Genomic DNA, 17332 nt, shown 5'->3' with positions numbered 1-17332 from the left:
TGGGCCGCGCATGGAATGAGGCTGGCGTGGCCTCGAGGGAACTCACGTGATGCGGAAGATGCAGCGTGTGCGGCGCACCCTGTTACACTGAGCTGCAGGCTCGCCTGTTGGCACAAGGCTATTCCCCAAGTCCTACGTGTGTGCAGCTTCGAGGTGGCACAGCTCCTGCGGGCACCCCCGCACTGAAGGTGAGACCCGAGGCAGCAAGAGTCCCAGTTCATCCCTGCAGGCGCCAGCTCGGCCGGCTCCCCTCCTCCACATCCACCTCTCCTCCCCATTCTGCCCCTGTGGCCCACGTGTCCAGCACCGCACAAGGCAGCACCAGCCTAGACCGGCGAGCTGGCTCCCCAAGCCGAGCGGGCTCAAACTCTTCTCATGAATCCCCTCTGCTGTCTCACTCATCATTCTGTTTCTCTGACCAGCTTCCTAATATGAATCAGAGTTAAGACATTCATCCGCCCCAGGGCAGGGCCTTCCCCGCTGAGACCAGAGCACCCGCTCTCCACCGGGAGCAGAAGGATGCCAGAGCGCGACCCTCTGGAGGCTGATGGCCTGGACAGAGCCTGCAGCCCCGCCTGCCGTGCTCGCTGCTCTTCCCCAGGGCTCCCCTCCCCTCCTCCTCCCACTTTTCCAGTTCTGCCGCATCCTCCCTGCTAACTCCCAACTCTGCTCTCCTAACTGTCACTTCCTCTCCTTTCTGTCCCTAGAGCTAACTAACCTTTGAACAGACTGAGACACAAAGAAACGCAAAGCTAGAGGACGAGGCATACCCACTCTCATATCATCGCTGGGCTGAAGGGGCAGATGCCACAGCCAAGCACAAGTGCTCTGTGCACGTATGCGCGTATGTGAGTCAAGGAACCAACCACATGCTTTCAATATACCTCTTTCCAACATTCCCAATTCTTCTCCCTCCCCCACATGTAGGAGTAGGCTGCTGGCAGGGGTCCTGCTGACTTCAGTGGGAAGGCGAGTTTGGTCATGTTCCCCGGGACCTGAACTGCCACACACCTGAAGGGTGGCTCTGTGATGGACAGGACCCTGCAGGTGTGACGCAGAGGGGACGTGTCATCCCAGGTACGACTGAGGAGGAGTAACTGACTTGTGCTGAATTCACAAACAGGAGGTACACATGCTTTGGCAGACTCTTCTTTTATTTAGGAAACCAATCTCCCCACTGGTTCTTGCTCCTGACAGAGGTCTAGGTTCCTGAACACCTACTGGGGGAATGGGGGCCACCAGGACAGCCTCTTCTAGAAAGTTAGGAAGTGAGCAGTTGCTTTCATCGTGGAGAAGGGCATCTGTACACAGTATGGTCACCCCTCTGCAACCGGTCACTTCTAACTGCAGCATCAGGGAGGCGACTTTTTATATTCATACATATTTATATATTTACTTCAATCACGTTTTAGAAATCAGCTCTGCCACACTAAGATTTACAATAAAAATAAAATAATTTGCTCTGTAAACTATAGTAGAAAGTTTCAAATGTCTTAGTTAAAAACTATCTTCCATACAACGGAAAAAAGGCTTTTGTGTTCTTTTTGGGTGAAAGAAGACCCAAATACGCTGAGGGAGGCTGCCCCAGCACGCTGCTGGGACCCGGTGGAAGCACATCTTTGCTGCACGCCGTGAGAGAACAGAGCTGCTTTCTTCCCTGCAGGCTCAAGGCCCAGCTTTCTTTTGCCCTGGGCTCTTCTCAGATGCTTACGGCTGCTCCGCTGTTGCCTGGTCCTTGGCAGCAGCAACGAGTTCTGCAAGAGCTGGAAAGCTTCTTATGTCCTTTGTCTGCAGGCCCATCTTTTCTATCTGCAAAGGCCACGGGGATGAATCAAGTTACTGTGATGTGAGCTGAATGTGGAGAAGACCCTTACAAAGAAGAAAACAAAATAGCCACCCTTACCTCACCCTCCGCTTAACCAGAAAAAGGCAGTTTCCTAAAGACTGGTAGAACATTTTTTCCTTTCAAATAAATGAAATGAAAAAAAATTTACTTATTGTAAAATTTATTTTGGGGGGGTCATTTTAAGAAGCCAGTGTCAATTTATCTTAGTTCATTAAATCAGACTCTCACCAGGATAAGAGCCTCTTTTGTGCACTGAAAGAGAAAATTCACGCTAAAAGAAATAATAAAGTAATTTTTTAAGTGGATAATATTCAAAAAATGACTGGCCTGAGATCTTCATCTCTTAGCGCGTCATCCACAACCTTTGCTTAGAAACTGAAGAAATGATATGGAATCTAAAAATGGTACTGATGAACTCAGTGACAAGAACAAGGACGCAGGTGCAGAGAATGGACTGGAGAACTTGAGGTTTGGGAGGGGGCAAGGGGTGAAGGGGAAGCTGAGACGAAGCGAGAGAGTAGCACAGACATATATATACTACCAACTGTAAAATAGATAGCCAGTGGGAAGTTGTTGTATAACAAAGGGAGTTCAACTCGAGGATGGAAGATGCCTTAGAGGACTGGGACGGGGAGGGTGGGGGGGACTCAAGGGAGGGTGGGGGGGGAGTCGAGGGAGGGAGGGAATACGGGGATATGTGCATAAAAACAGATGACTGAACTTGGTGTACCCCCCCAAAAATAATAAATAAATTAATTAAATTAAAAAAAAACAACTGATGAAATGAAACAACTCTGGCACAGCAACGCTGTGGATTATTTTGGTAACAGAGGATCTGGAAAAATCCAGACTGAGTACTGAGTCTCTGCTGGCGTGCTGTGGCTCACCTGGGGGCTGGGCTGAGGACTGACTTTTCTTTCCCTCCCCCACCCCGATCTTTTGCTTATTTGCTCTTCATGTGTCCATAACCAACTTTCCTGCCTGCAAAAAGCCTTTAACTTTCTCTTGTGAAATAAAGAAACAAGGCAATGGATGCCTGCCAGATATAGCTCTAAATTCACCTGAAAGGGGAGAAATTCAGATGTTCAGTGATGACCCTGAACTGTAAGAAAGAGTGACTAGAAAACCAGGCATCTTCTGATGGGAACGTTATGATCTCATTTTTTTTTTTCTCTAGCAAAAAGGTCTTCCTTGAGGATCGACTGCTACAGAAAACCTAAACGGTTTAGAAAGCCAGTTTCTGAACATCCAAAAGCTCTGGCACTCTGTGAGGATGGAAGGCCCTGTGTGGAATCCACAGCTGCCCCTACGTGATGGTACCTACGTGAATGCCATCCACATACACACCGTGACCCCAACATCTGTGTTTTATAGAAAGCCTACAAAACGCAGGCAGGGAAGCAAAGCAGCTGTGCTGAGATGATTTCTCAAGCACCACAGTGAGAAATCAACAGCCTAATGCTTCTCTAGTCATTCTAAAGCCAAATCAACAAATATCTCAAAAGACCTCATCTGGCTTTGGGAGCACGAATGCCAGTGAGCTAGGAGGATGCCAATTCCCTGGACCTCACGAGGTCTTTACTTCCCTAGAGGCACATCCTCTTCCTTCAAGGGTCTGGGGCCCTGGCCCTCTTTTCTAGCACTGGGAATGGACTCCTGCTCCCTCCCAGCTGGCTGCTGGGTCCTTGGAAAGTGGAGTTGGGCCCCCTGGGAGGATGGCAGCGTGGGGTCACCTGCTCTCCTAAATGTGCGACGTCCAAAGCCAACTGCAGCCTGATCTTGTCATCGTCACTCATGCCACCACCGCCGGGCCCAGCGGGGTTGGCGGAAGCAGTTCTCCTGGCCTGTTTGAGCCTCTTCAAGCTCTCCTCCATCTTTCGCACAGAGTTCAGGACGTCCGATACGGTCTCGTAGTACCTGGAACGCAAGACACACAGACTGGTGAAAGCTACATGACACCGGACACGCCCATTAGTTTTGTGGGCCAAAACAAGGACTTTTAAGATAAAAATTCAATTCAAATAAAAATCAGCCATGGTAAATACTGTTCCTTGAGACTGATAGAAAAACAGGGTCGTGACTCTCTAGCACTGCATCCCCTCAGAATTTAAGAACCATGTATATGAATTGTGCCTAAAATTTCAGTCCTAGGGGACTTCCCTGGTGGTCCAGTGGCTAAGACTCCACGCTCCCAATGCAGGGGGCCCGGGTTCGTTCCCTGGTCAGGGAACTAGATCCCACACGCCACAACTAAGGAACCCGCCTGCCACAACTAAGACCCAGTGCAACCAAATAAATAAATAAATATTTTAAAAAATAAAATAAAATTTCACTCCTGAACACTAAGAGAAAAATCACAGGCCAAACTGTCTTTCTTGTATCAAGGGTGAACAACTGCAGCTCATTCCCCAAATGCAAGTAACAAATTCATTTACAATGGGTTTTGGAACAGCTCACCTTTTAAAGAGTAAAAGTATTTCAAAAATTTGAAATAAAACTAATTGCCTTTAAAATATTTTCAATATCATTTCCAAATTATAAATTTCAAAATTTTGTTTACAAGCTGGTTACTTGGCATTTGGAATACATCTGCCCACAGAAACAGTAGTATAACTCACTGTTATGTTCTAAATTAACTCACAAATGCTGCTTACCTAGTAAGGAGTCAAAAGAAACAAAATATTACCGCAAAATTAATAATTAAAATCCAACAATAAAATCAAATAATCCTTTTTTGGACATAACTGAGTGCTGCCTTTGGGGAAAAGTAGGTTGAATTAGAAATGAAGAGATGTGTGACCACAGTGATGCTGAAGGCCTCCTCCACTCTCATCAGCGTGAAGACTTGGACACCAATCCTTCAACAGCTGTAATTACCCCTCATGGTGAATGTTTTCACTTCCTTGATTACACTGGTCTCCCTGATGCAAGTCTGCTGATTACCTGGCATGACTGGCGCCAGCATGGACTGACAGAGCTGAGGAGAAAGGACCCGAAAGCGGAAAGCATGCCTGGACTCGCAGAACATTTGTGCACGAAGTGACCTTAAGGACAAAGGCAGCGTGCCTGGGGGACCGTGGAACGTGCCTGGGGGACCGTGGAACGTGCCTGGGGGACCGTGGAACGTGCCGGGGCCCCAAAAGGTGTGTGAGCTGGGAGAGGCCAGGCAGAGCTCGGGGGAGTGGAGCGAGCACAGGCGGGAAGGGACTGAGTGCCCGCACCCTGCCGTGTCCAGCCCTGAGGCCACTGGATGTGCTTACTACCGATCTACAAGCAGCCTGTGATGGTCCCAGTGATCTCTGACTTAGGGCTTTTCTAAGAACGTCCAGCAGAGTCCACTGGTAAGTTACTCACTTGTGCGTGCTCTCAGAGAGTGCGCCTGCCACCCACTGCTGAATCATGGCTTGTCTGACCTTATCCTTGTGCCCGCTCTGAAGCTGGTACAGGGGCTTCAGAGCGCTGTCCACGTAAGAGGAGGCTGTCGTCGGCACCTCCTGGAATAATGATGGTAGGGGTTAAAGATGAACAGGAAAAAAAAAAAAAAGAAAGAGTAAGTTACTCCAATCTCACATTCAAAAGGACATTACTCAGGTACCAGCTGTGAGACACATACAAGTGTCGTCTACAGAAAGACCCCAGGAAACCTAAAGAAAGCTGCAGAGAGTGAGCGGGAGAGGACGATGCCCGGAGCCGACTGGACTCAGGTTCCCTAAGCTGGTGTCCACACGGATCACCTGGCCCCCTCGTTAATTCCGGGTCTGATTCGGTGCGCGTGTTGGGGGGGCGGGGGGGTGGGGAGCAGGGCTGAGTTTTGAGACGGTGCGTTTCTAACAAGCTCCCACCAGTGACCATTTGCTGCTGGTCAACAGACCACCATTTGAGAAGTGAGGATCTAGGGCATTTGACTTTCCTTAGCTTTGGTTTCTTCACCTGTAAATAAGGACACTGGCACTCACTCTGTAGGACTAATGACACTACAAAGTGTTCTGCACAGTGTCTGCCCCACAGTGCAAGCACTCGGCAAATATTACACCCCGTCGAAAAGAAAGGGAAAGCTGGGAGATTCCTAAAGGAAAAGTAATGAATTTGGCAAAATAAAACAGGTCTGTCTCTCCCACTTCAGACCAGAGAATCAGGAGATAAGGTACTCTCGCTAGAAGTGGGAGTCCTGCTGCGTGTCCCAGACTTTAAAAGGAAAAAGAGGACAGCCACAGAGGAGACGAGCTCGGTCTCAGCTCTGCGCTCAGCCCGGCCACCTGCTGCACCCAGAACACAGGCTGCGTGGGAGAAGCAACACCGACAGCAGACCAGGCCCCACACTCAGCGCACAGCAAAGAAGTGCTCCACACCAGGTGTGCTGTGGGATCTCCAGGGCTGTTCCAAAATAGCACAATGTTGTAGGAGGTTTTCACCGCTCCTGAGAATAATTTTGGTTGTAAACTGCCTAAAATCCAACTACACAACTAGGAGAAAAGAAAATTACAGGGAAAATAAGTGAGAACTAGCAAGAATGAAATGAGCATAAACTCATGAAAGTGAGAGTTCAGGAGGGAAAACTAAAACACTGGTAAAAACGAATTCCCCAACCCCCATTCTATAAAGGGAGGACACAGGAGAATCTGACTTTGAACACCAGTGTGAGCTTAATTTCTCATCTTATAAATGCCTTTAATATTTTTAATGTAGCTTTTTTTTATACCTTATCAAGTAAAAGACAGGAGAAAGCAGGTACTTCCAATGATAATGTAAAAGAAATAAGGTAAATTCAAATCTTTTCAAATATAAGATATGAAGACCAAAAGAAGAGGAGGACTTAAAAAAATATTTTATTAAAATGTTTTCTTTGAAAATACTATTTTTCTTTAAGGCTGAAAGTCCATCCTGTCCAAGTCCAACTACCTAAGCTGTGTTTGGGCCAAGCCCCTGGCCATCTACCGAGGAGCTCCCTTCTCACAAATACAGTTTCTTTGAATGAGACAGATCCTCCCCTGGAGAACCTATTTCTGTCCCTTGCTTAACTATCTCCTCCCTCTCTGGCGTTCCTGATATATATATTTCCCCACCTCAAAATTCTTTTCGATGAGGGAACTGACCTTATTGGTTCTTCGGTACAGCCTGGGAACCTCCAAGGCACTTTTCAGGTGACTGAAGCAAGACTCACTCAAGTCCTGGGTGATTCTGTCACTCAAGGCGGGCACACAGGCAGACAGAGACAGCCGGGAGTCCTCCAGGGCTGCTGCGGAGACAGAAGAAGGGTTTAATCATGCTATTCAGGCCCAGGTGGGAATCTACTTTAAATACTGTCACAGTATTTACAGAGAGTGTACGACCATAAACTGGATCGCATCAAATTATTAGAATTAAACAAAATATCTCATTCAGGGAAGTTATAATAACAGAACAGAATACAGAAACAACCAAGGGCTTACAACTAGAGAAGAAAATGATTAGTTAAAATATATCCTACAGTCTCTAAAATTCTATTGTAAATTATTTCTTATTCAAAGATTTGCTGAATCTAAAGATTCAATTTTACCTGAGATAGAAGAAAAATTCTTAAAGCCAATCACTTCAAGTTTTGGCTTGATTGTTGCCAAGAGTTCTGGAAGCTGAAATAAATATGCACTTTATGTATGCAGTTACTTTTTATAAATCAAAGGAAGAGGCATCTACAAACATCTACATGCATCTACAAACTCTAGAATATTATTAACGAACAATAAAACTAAACTCGGAACTTTCAATAATTTTCATCAGAAGAAAACAAAACTCTTAATTAATGCTTTCACTATAAAAGAATCTAACAACATTGAAAATAGCATTTTCACGGCTATTAACAGACCCAGAAAATAGGCAAAATCATCTTCTATCCTGTAGCTCTCCCCAGTACCAAAAAAAACCTCACAATAAAGACCACGTTCCTGCTCAAAACATACAATATTTGTCCAAGCACCAAAAAATATTTAAACTTGAGAAAAGCAGGATTATATATCATAGCACTTAAACACATTTATACCACAAAGTTCTGTTAATGGTAAAAGCAAGAACATGGAATCTATATGGAGAAAACAGAACGAAGTTTTAACAGGTCAGCACTTTCAAAGTAGAGCTGAAGATTAAATATTACCCTGAAATACTGGGTGAGTGAATTAGAAATAACTAAAATCCAACCCACTGAAGATCATGCCTGCACAGAGCTAACGCAAAAAGCAGAGGAGCCGGGCTTGCTGCAAGCCTGTGGCATCCCTGCTGCAAGGGAAGCTGAGGCTCGGGACGAGCACATCCCAGACGGGACTGGTAAGTGGGGAGGAATGAGCACACCGGGCAGGGGAGTGGGAGCAACACCCAGAAGGGAGGAGAACGGATGTCCCCACTCAGGGTGCTCTGGGCCCACAATTCTAAGCCCCATGAGGTCGGACGGTGCAAACACTGACACCACCACTTAGAATTCCTGTGGGACACAGGCTCACCTGCTCCTGAAGCCTGTGCAGGTCTGAGACCATGTAAACAAGCTGAGTGCTGGAAACGGGGACGATGGGCTTCGTTTCGGAGAGGGTGCTTCCTTGGCCTTCGCAAGTTCCTTGGGTGACGGAGAGATCTTTGCTGCCAGTTACCAAAGGCTTTTTAATATCCTTGGCACTTTCATTAGAGATGGGCCTGAGTAAAAGCTGGAAAAGGATTTCAATGATTAAATATGTTTCCACCAGCAAGAAACATGAGCATTTATGATATATGAGCATTTATACTGGTCAACAACGCACTGTAAAATGCCAGCTGTCTACAAAGCATTCGGTTAAAGTTTAATCATGAAAGAACACCCCATCCTCTCTCTCCAGGCAGATGTGAAAAATAAAGAAACGACAAACTGCAACCCCACGTGCATTCCCCTCCTTGACTTAAGTAACAGGCGGAAATAAAACAATAGGTCCCTAAACTAAAGCACAGTTAAGATCTGGAACATCACAGGTTTTAAAAAATTAACTAACTATTTAAGGTAAACAATGTACTGTATTTACTTAATAAATTTACTATTATCATAAGGGCAAAAAAATCAAAATCTAAACCTCAATTATGCTTCAAATAATACAGATGAGAGAAGTGTTCTTTGCATAATGGGTTGCTACAAGGGAAAAAACCAAAGAGAAGTGCAGTGGCATTGAGAGAAGAATGGAATATTCTGGACGTGAGAATTACTGACTAGCATCTTGCTGGGCGTGACGCAGCAGGCCCAGGCCTAACAGAACTGTACTGACCCCACCGTGTCCCAGGAACTGCACAGTCTATGTGAACACTTTCATGGAGCAGGGTGGTCTGCTGAGACCCCTCTGAGCAGAGGGGGGCAAAGGGGGAGGAGGAAAGGAACTTCGAGGGGTGCCGTTATCTGCCAGGCACCTTGGTTATCAGTTTGCCAGTGAACAAACCTCTCTCTACTCTTCATGACAAGCACAGATAGAAGCTGTTTTCCTACGTTACAGATGAAGAATCTGAGGCTCAATTTTCCTAAGACCATAAAATTAAAGAGCGGTAGAGCCAAGGTCTGACGCTGACTTGAAACCTGTGCTCTCTCTGCCGAGATTCTCTCCTCCAGTAGCCAGAGCACTTTGCTTTCCATGGATGATGCCTACTCCACGCAGTCCTCCCTAAACTTCTGCTTACGTCTCTCTTTTATACGCATCGCCATGCCATGGCCAGGGTGTGCGTCTGTCACTGAGCTGTGCAGAAAGCATCTCTGAGATGCTCGCAGGACCTGGGGGAGCCGGGGCTCAGCACTGGCCCACAGGAACGCTCCTGTGGCTCTACGCCCTATATCTAATAAACCATCAGAGGCCTATGGACACTTAATGCATCCAACTACTTGAAAAGGGAAAAAGTAGGATATTCTGAAATGAAGGGATGGTTAAATTAATTTTACCACGTTTTAATCTCAACCATTTGGAGTTTTTAAGCTTCCAAATATTAAATACTAAAATATGTACATTTTTATCATTTTCACTGAAGGCAGCATCTCTGTTTTAGTTTGGGGGAACCACACAATGATTCTGGTTTTCAGAAGGGGAAATGAGGGGGGTCAATGTGGTGCTTTACAAAAAGACAAAGCGCTGAATATGTGACAACAGATGCCCCTGTAGGCCATGCATGCAAGAGTGAAAAGGAAATTCAGAAATGGAACTGGATAGAAATTGAGAAGTCGGCCCTTAGTCCCCGCATCAACCTCTCCCGACAGCATGGTCTTTACAAATCTCGGCTCGCCTAGCCTCACCTATCTTAAACTCATTTCAGTCTTGACTAGGGATGAGCCACCCACCGGCTCTCACCTCCTTGACGAACACGGAGTACCGCGCCAGGATCTGCAGGGTGAGCCTCCACAGACGGTGCGCCAGCAGTGGCAAGAACATCTGGTCAGACCAGCACCTCTGCAGGCTGCTCCACGTCCTGTGAGAAGCCAAGAGGCAGTACGAACTTCCAGCTAGAGAAGAAACACACAGCTAAGGAATCTCAGCTGAAGGGCTGACAGCTAAAATCTTCAACGTACAATCTGAGAGTGAAGCCAGTGGCCTTCTCAAGACCCCTATGTGGTCAGCGAAGCTTTAGGGAGGAGGCGGGGACGGCCAAGAGGCCATCACGTGGACACATTACTACATCTCTCCTGTCACGCCGTTTTCTAATTTTACATGACTCCTCCTCCCAAGCATTTGATAAACATTAAACATAAACAGCTTTCAGAAATAATCAGTTAGCAGGTACTTTTTACCAAAGCAACAAAGGCGAGCTGGAGTGGCAGTCACTTGCAAGGGTTTCCTCTTTGGTTCTGAATCTGTCCTGTTTTCTCTTTCCCTCCTGAATACGCTATTTAAATACAGGACGTTGATTACATATAGCCATTTTTGGTAAAGACAGCTGAAAACTAACTTTGAGGCTAAAAGAGTGCAGTTTAGATGGAACTTGGCTGCATGAATGGGAACAGAGAGTGGAGTGCAGCTCCACTCTCCCCGAGACCTCTGTGGCTATAGCAACAGCCACCTACTAGGTGAGTGGCCACCGGGGATGGCTACAACGTGACACAGGTGAGCGAGGCTGCAGGGATGCAAACATGTCTGGAAAGTGTATCCTGACCCCCATCACATGCCCGCTGTCCCAGGACTGGGTCAAGGGCTCTGGAGGCCTGGGGCAGGAGCCCTAGTTGTGAGCCATCTCCCGGAGGGAAGGCCACCTTGATCCTTCACCTCCGCCTGGGAGAGAAGCACAGAGTGGCCCCTTCGCTACAAAAAAGGCCACTCACTTAAGCACAGCAGGGGTTACATCCCCTTGACGCATCATATTCAGGAATGAAAATGAGGTCTCCTCCTCGTGTTCTTAAAGCGGCCTTTTTATCATCTCTATCCAGCAAGAAGCTCTACAAACCTTTTTTAAAAAAAGAAGTCATACTATGACTTTAGGGTCTAACTTACTGGAAGACAGGAAAAGGTGAAAGTGCCCCCAGGGTACTGAGGTCACCAATATGACTTGGTGAGCCTAATTAACTCCCTTCGTGACAGCCTGTCATTTGTCACTTGGAGGAAGTTACCTGGTGCGTCTTCCAGGACATCCGTAAGTGCTGCTTCTAAGGATCCCGCGATTTCTCTAAATCTGAGAGAAAAACAAGAACATAAACTGCTGTTTTCTCTGCCGCAGGCGCCTATCCCACTCATCCCCTTTCCCCATGCAACAGGACCTTCCTTCACTGGCCTGTCAGGGAGGCCCCCAGTGCTTTCAGAGATGCCCCACCAGCCCTGATGCCTGTTCTCCAGACTCCTTTTTTTTTTACTGAGCAGGAAATAAATGTGTCTCAATTAATCCACCAGGAAGCCATTTCCGGCAAGTCCCACCGGCTATAGTCAGGTCATCACTTCAAGCCCGTAAGACTGGCTTCTCCAATCCTCTTATATCAGCACTGCCAGGAGAAAGTAAATGTCTCCCAAACTAAGCAATGGGAACGCTACATTCTGTATCTGTGTGTGCAGCTTGAGAAAAATCACTGAAAGTAGGCAGTTAAAGCAGTACAGCTCTCTGCCTGGTGCTCTTTGAGTGTCTGCTGCCTGTCTCTCATGCTGCCATGGTAACTGGCCCGGCCGGCTCCGAGGCTCAGGACCTGCCTCCTGGGTTTTTTCTCTCTGTCACAGACGTCTATTTTCATGGCTGGCGTGGGCACGTTTTACGACTCCATGGAATGATGCTGTGTGTGTGTGTATCTCCTTAACCAGCTGCTGCGCAGCGCCCCTCTTCCCAGCTATGTGCCTCTCCCATCCTCACACTCTCTTCACCACACACCCTTCTGTCACCTGCTGGTTCCCTTGCCAGCAGCAAATTCTGACACCTGCTTCACGTCAATTTACCTAACTTGTAATTTTGGTTTTTTTGACAGTACTTATGGGCTTTCAAAAAGCAGTTCAGAGACTGATTTTCAGGAAACTGTCTGAAGAGTAAAAGAAGCAGCACTTCACACAAGGAGCAGCAGCCCTGCCCTCCACAAAGGCGGAATGGCTGAGAGCGGAGGACTGGACTGCCCTGACCGCTGGAGTAAACGGTCCAGGGAGGAAAGGAACTCGCCCACCGCCCCGTGAAGCTTGCGAAAGGCTAGTGTCTCCAAGCAGCAGGGAGAGGCACAGACGGAACACGTGACAGAAGAAAAGTGGGGGAGGAGAAGACAGTGCCGGGGCCCAGCAAAAGAGGGGGCACCCTTGAGCACGGTGCAGAGGAGAGGGGAGGGGCTGCCCCGCAGTGGGGAGAGTAAACCAGCGCCCACATTCGGCCTCAGGCCCCTAACCCCACCTCTCCTCCAAATCCACTCAAAACACAGAACAGGCCTGACAGTGAACACACCACTGTCTGTAACAGGGAACCAAGAGCAAGCTCCACGGCCCCAGCAAGGGAAGGGGTCTGGTAACGCTCAGCACAGTCACACTGAACGCAGCAGGGAAAGAGGTCGGCTGGAAGCTCTTCAGCCATCAGAAGAACAGGTATAATTCAGTGTAAGTAAAGACACGGGATAAAATTATATGCACACCTATGACAATTCTGAAAAACATACAAATGAGAACGTGCAAGAAATAAACGCAGCAGACCCCCGACACCAGTGCACTTCACAAAGACCTGCTGACTATGTGTGACCAAGTGTTGGATCCTTGAAAGTAAAACTGTCCACATCATGGGATCCAGCTGTCTCCCCACCCCCACCCCGAGCCAGAAGCCCAACACCAGCCCCTCGCATAGCTCTGCTGGGCAGTAACTTCCAGGATTGAAGTGATAGGTTGTACTTCTTCTTAGAAAATAAACAAATGAAACGTTACTTTGGTGGAATTTGAAAGGTTGTGCTGTATTTTTCACATTATATGGGATGCCATTCTACTCTTGATAGGAGATCTGTAAGAAAGGCAACCTCAAATACAAACATTCCTAAATTCTTACATTTGGGTTTGGGGAAGGTCTGGAGACAGCACGTCTCCCCTTTGCGCATGCGCACACTTGAGGAGGGTAGAGGGAAAGGGAGGTACGTTAGTACCACACAGACTCCATATCAGGAAGGAGCTACACCATGCTCAGCACGTACTGAGTGTAACAGACACAGAACACACGTGTGACCATCCGGGAAGCAAAGAACATTCTAGCAAGATTCCAATTAAAAAGACCTAACACTTTGTCTGTGGCATTTCAGGGGCCAACACCCCAGTTTCCAGGCAGCTACTGATTCACTGCCATTTGAGACTGTTTTGGGCACGTGTGCATTTAATATTTAATCTCTTGCTATGAGAAACTAAGTCCTAACCCTATTTTCTGATACTCCTGTAAGAGCAAATGAAGTGCAGACACAGTAGGGTACCAGGGACAGGAGGGGCACACATGTGCTCACAGAACGGCAGTGGCGGGGAAGGCTGCCTTTTTTCCTGATGGTGACGGGGACATGGGCATAGGGTCAGACCTGAGAGTACCCACCTGCTACTGAGACTGCAATATTAATACTTCTTCCTAGAAACGTGTCAAAACACCACCACCCCACTAGCTTTTAGGCTTACTTTACATGACCCTGAAGTGAATCAGAGAGTACAACTCTACCCCAGCCATGTTTGCAGAACATTCTGTCATCCCTCAGAATAAACAACCTAACACCTGATAAAAACCAACAGAAAGGTGTCCTATAAAGTATTACTTGAATTTATTTTTTAAATGGAAAAACAAATGTATTGAAAACAAGTTCCACACTTCATAACTCAAACGTAATTTGTTTTTAATTTTATAAATTTTAAATAAAACTTTACAAAGAAAAGTTAACCAATCCCTTTGAGTGCTTATGGCTGAAATCTGGTGAAGGTGAAAATGTCTTTCAGGGAACCGGTTGAGTTTCAACATAGTTTAAGGCTCAATCACCAGCTTTGAGAGAACCCATAAGGAGAGGAGAAGCTGCCGAGGCCAGGTTCTGTGCCGTCCCTGTGGGGCCCAAAGCGCCAGGAGGTGGGGTGACAGTGCAAGATTACCAAGCGTGGGGTCATGGGATCTGAGGAAAATGACTTGGGAGGCAGTAGACAGGAGTAGGGGCTGTGATGGCGTCACACCTCTAAAGCAATCTAACTCCGAACCTGGACTACAGAAGACATGGGAGAGTGTAACACTATTTCTCCACTGCAGTCTTACATTATAAAATGATGCTTCCCATTTTAAATTCCTCTCACAGACCAAAAGGGCTTCTTGCCCTGGATTTATCCTGATCCTCATGTAAACGAGTACTTCCCATGCAGTCCGTGAGTATCTTAGATGAACAAATCCTTAATTTCCTACCTACATGATAATGTAACCTTGAAAAATTAAGCATAAAAGCCAGTACTGTATGTAAATGGGCACCTTACTAACAGTCTGACAGCTATGATTTCATTATCAAAAGATGATTACATACATTCTCAATCATGGCAAGTAATTGCAAATCAAGGTATCTAATTCTTAATATATTTCCCTCTCCATAATGATTCCTCAGAATTCTGGGGAGGACTGCATCATAATTAATGAAAGCATCCGGCAATTTAAACAAAAACCCTATGATTCCTTAAAGAGCATTCTAACTAAAATGCTCTAGTTAACACCATTACTGTGATCTCATTCAAGAGAAGCTGCAAAAATGGCTATCATCATCTATTTTTCTAGGGGAACATATATTGTTAAGAATTTATCCTAAATGTCCCCAAATAGTCTATAGAACCTCTTACTGACACAGGTGATATCTTTTTAATATCTGGAAGAAAAGTGTCACCATTTTCCAGAATAGAGAGGAAAAAATGTTATAAAGATTTATAAAGGAAGCCAAAACAATAACTAGAATTCGTATAAATCGAAAGATGTTATAAGCTACAAAGACCACTTGAAGAAAGAACACTTCTCCCGACTCCCTCTGAGGATAAAACGGTTACAGATGGAGGGTAGGTCTGCTATGTGAAGCAGGTGATGAGAGAGGAAAACGGAGAGAAAGAGCTGAGAGGTGACCCGCTCTCTGTGTCTCTTAACGAGGAACGAGGACATAGCACATGGGAATGAAGCCGGGCATGACCTAGCTCACTCTGAGTCTAGTGTTCTCAGCTCTCTAATGACCAAAGAGTGCAACTTTGGTCATAGAAGCCAGAACTTTGGCAATCATGATAGTTCTTGTGCATTTCCACTCTCAATTTTGTTTCCCGAGGAACAGTATGACGATCACCAAGAAGGGGCTGCTAGCTGGAGCCCACAGCCTTAACTGGCATTCAAGGTCTACTTTGGAAGGGTGGAGGGGGGGGGAATAAATTACTGACCTTATTTGAAAATAAACAGGCAAGTTCCACTTATTATTGAAGCTGTGATAGGCGGGATGTGCTCTTAATCTTTTTACACTGGCCTGTGATCCACATTGCCGTTCAAATGTTCTTACAAAATCCATACTTATGGTATATTTCTAAAATAAGAACAAACAGGTGGCATTTTCATTTTAAGTGAACTAACCAGAATTGGGATCATACACTGAAAATTGTAATCGAGATAAAGACCAACACACAGAATCACAGTTTCTAGATCTTATAAGGACCTTACGGGATCTTCCTTATAAGGTCCCCACTTAAAGATCAAGTAATGCCCAAAGTGGTTCTGTGACGTGTTCAAGGTCTTATGTGGCAAGCTCATCAAGAGACTCAGGCATTCTAAGTCCAGTGGTCTTCAAGCAGTTCTCACCCATCTTCGAGGGCACCCCTAACCCAGTCCATTGGGATCACCAGAGATCGCAGATAAAAGGGTATACTTTTCATTGCCTCTCCAGAAGAAGGAGAAGTAGAAAATGTTAAAAAGGAAAGAAAGACGCACACCATGTAATTACATTCTTTTTATACATGGGACAGCATGAAGACTGACGGGGGAATCTAATAACACCATTAAGAGCAGCAGCTAACACGTACTTAATATTTATCATCTGCACACAGTGCTTAAAATTGTATTATTTAATTTAACCCAGTAAACGACCCTACCAGGCAACTACTTTTACTATCATCCCCCATTTTATAGATGACGTTTCCTCTTCTGCTTAGGCTTAGAGAGAATTCACCCAGAAACAAAGCAAGGAAATAGGGGAAACAGAACCCACGCCAGTCAGCTGTGCAAAACCGCAGCTGCACGTTCCTTTGGCGAGGGCCCCACTCTGCTATCCCCAGGCTCTGGGGAGAACACTGCAGGACTTCACATGTACTTCTCACCTAGGACGGGCTCTGCTCTGGGTCACCGAACCAATCACCTCAATATGATGATGTCTGTGCTCACACAGGAATTTTAGTGCAGTAAATACTACTATAGGTGTTACACTTCTCTCGACTCGTTTTGAGCTACACTTACTGAATCCCCTGAGTGTGCTCTAGATGTGCTGAGTTGAGACAAAGAAAGGTATTACTCATCCGTTTTGGGATAAAACTATACCCCTGCATATAATGGATGTTAAAGGAATACAAAAATATTTCTCTCTTCACAAAAGCATGTCTCATTAAAGCTGAAAGCTAAAAGCATCTCTTGCAAGAAATGTACCCACAAACATTAAGTACTGGTTTAGAATTCTAAGGTCAACATTCTATCGGGAAGCTTCATTTCTGAGCTGAAAAACCTCCTGAGCCTAACATGATCAATATGATTCTATGTAAAGGCACTTAAAGTGCTAATGCTTAAGACCATTATTTAATTCTGCTTATGGTATCTATTTTTAAAAGCCCTACTTTTTATTTATTTATTTATTTATTTGTTTTTAAAACTTTACTTTTAGAGTCACAAAAATCATTGTCACACAACTTGTTGAAAATCATATTAGTCATATTGTTCAACGTACTGTAACATGGGCCAAGAGAACAGATAAGTGGTATTTCTGGGATAATAAGTTCCAAATTTGTTGTCTTACCTGTTTTGAAGTCTACCAGGCCCCAGGCGCACCACACTCATCTTGTGCCTCTCTACACTTTAAAA

The 17332-nt window shown here is 45.8% G+C and overlaps 1 protein-coding gene across 3 annotated transcripts in view; it reads right to left on the bottom strand.

Annotated features, from left to right (window-relative positions):
- Positions 1–1136: 1136 nt before the first annotated feature.
- COG2 (component of oligomeric golgi complex 2) overlaps positions 1137–17332 on the bottom strand; it is a 42731-nt gene continuing 26535 nt past the window's right edge. For 2 of the 3 annotated variants that reach the window (XM_057736193.1, XM_057736195.1), the window contains 9 exons: positions 15655–15794; positions 11412–11473; positions 10162–10313; positions 8317–8514; positions 7383–7455; positions 6940–7082; positions 5201–5340; positions 3580–3763; positions 1137–1809 (listed from right to left, as the gene is read on the bottom strand). In XM_057736193.1, coding sequence (XP_057592176.1) covers positions 1708–1809; positions 3580–3763; positions 5201–5340; positions 6940–7082; positions 7383–7455; positions 8317–8514; positions 10162–10313; positions 11412–11473; positions 15655–15794 — 1194 coding nt within the window. In that variant the 3' untranslated portion in view covers positions 1137–1707. The remainder of the gene's footprint in view (positions 1810–3579; positions 3764–5200; positions 5341–6939; positions 7083–7382; positions 7456–8316; positions 8515–10161; positions 10314–11411; positions 11474–15654; positions 15795–17332) is intronic. The other variant, XM_057736194.1, reaches the window with a different exon arrangement.

This window comes from Hippopotamus amphibius, chromosome 5 (genome assembly GCF_030028045.1).
Source record: "Hippopotamus amphibius kiboko isolate mHipAmp2 chromosome 5, mHipAmp2.hap2, whole genome shotgun sequence".
Taxonomy (NCBI): Eukaryota; Metazoa; Chordata; class Mammalia; order Artiodactyla; family Hippopotamidae; genus Hippopotamus; species Hippopotamus amphibius.
Note: the sequence above shows the minus strand (reverse complement) of the source record. Positions and strands in the feature narration are given on the sequence as shown.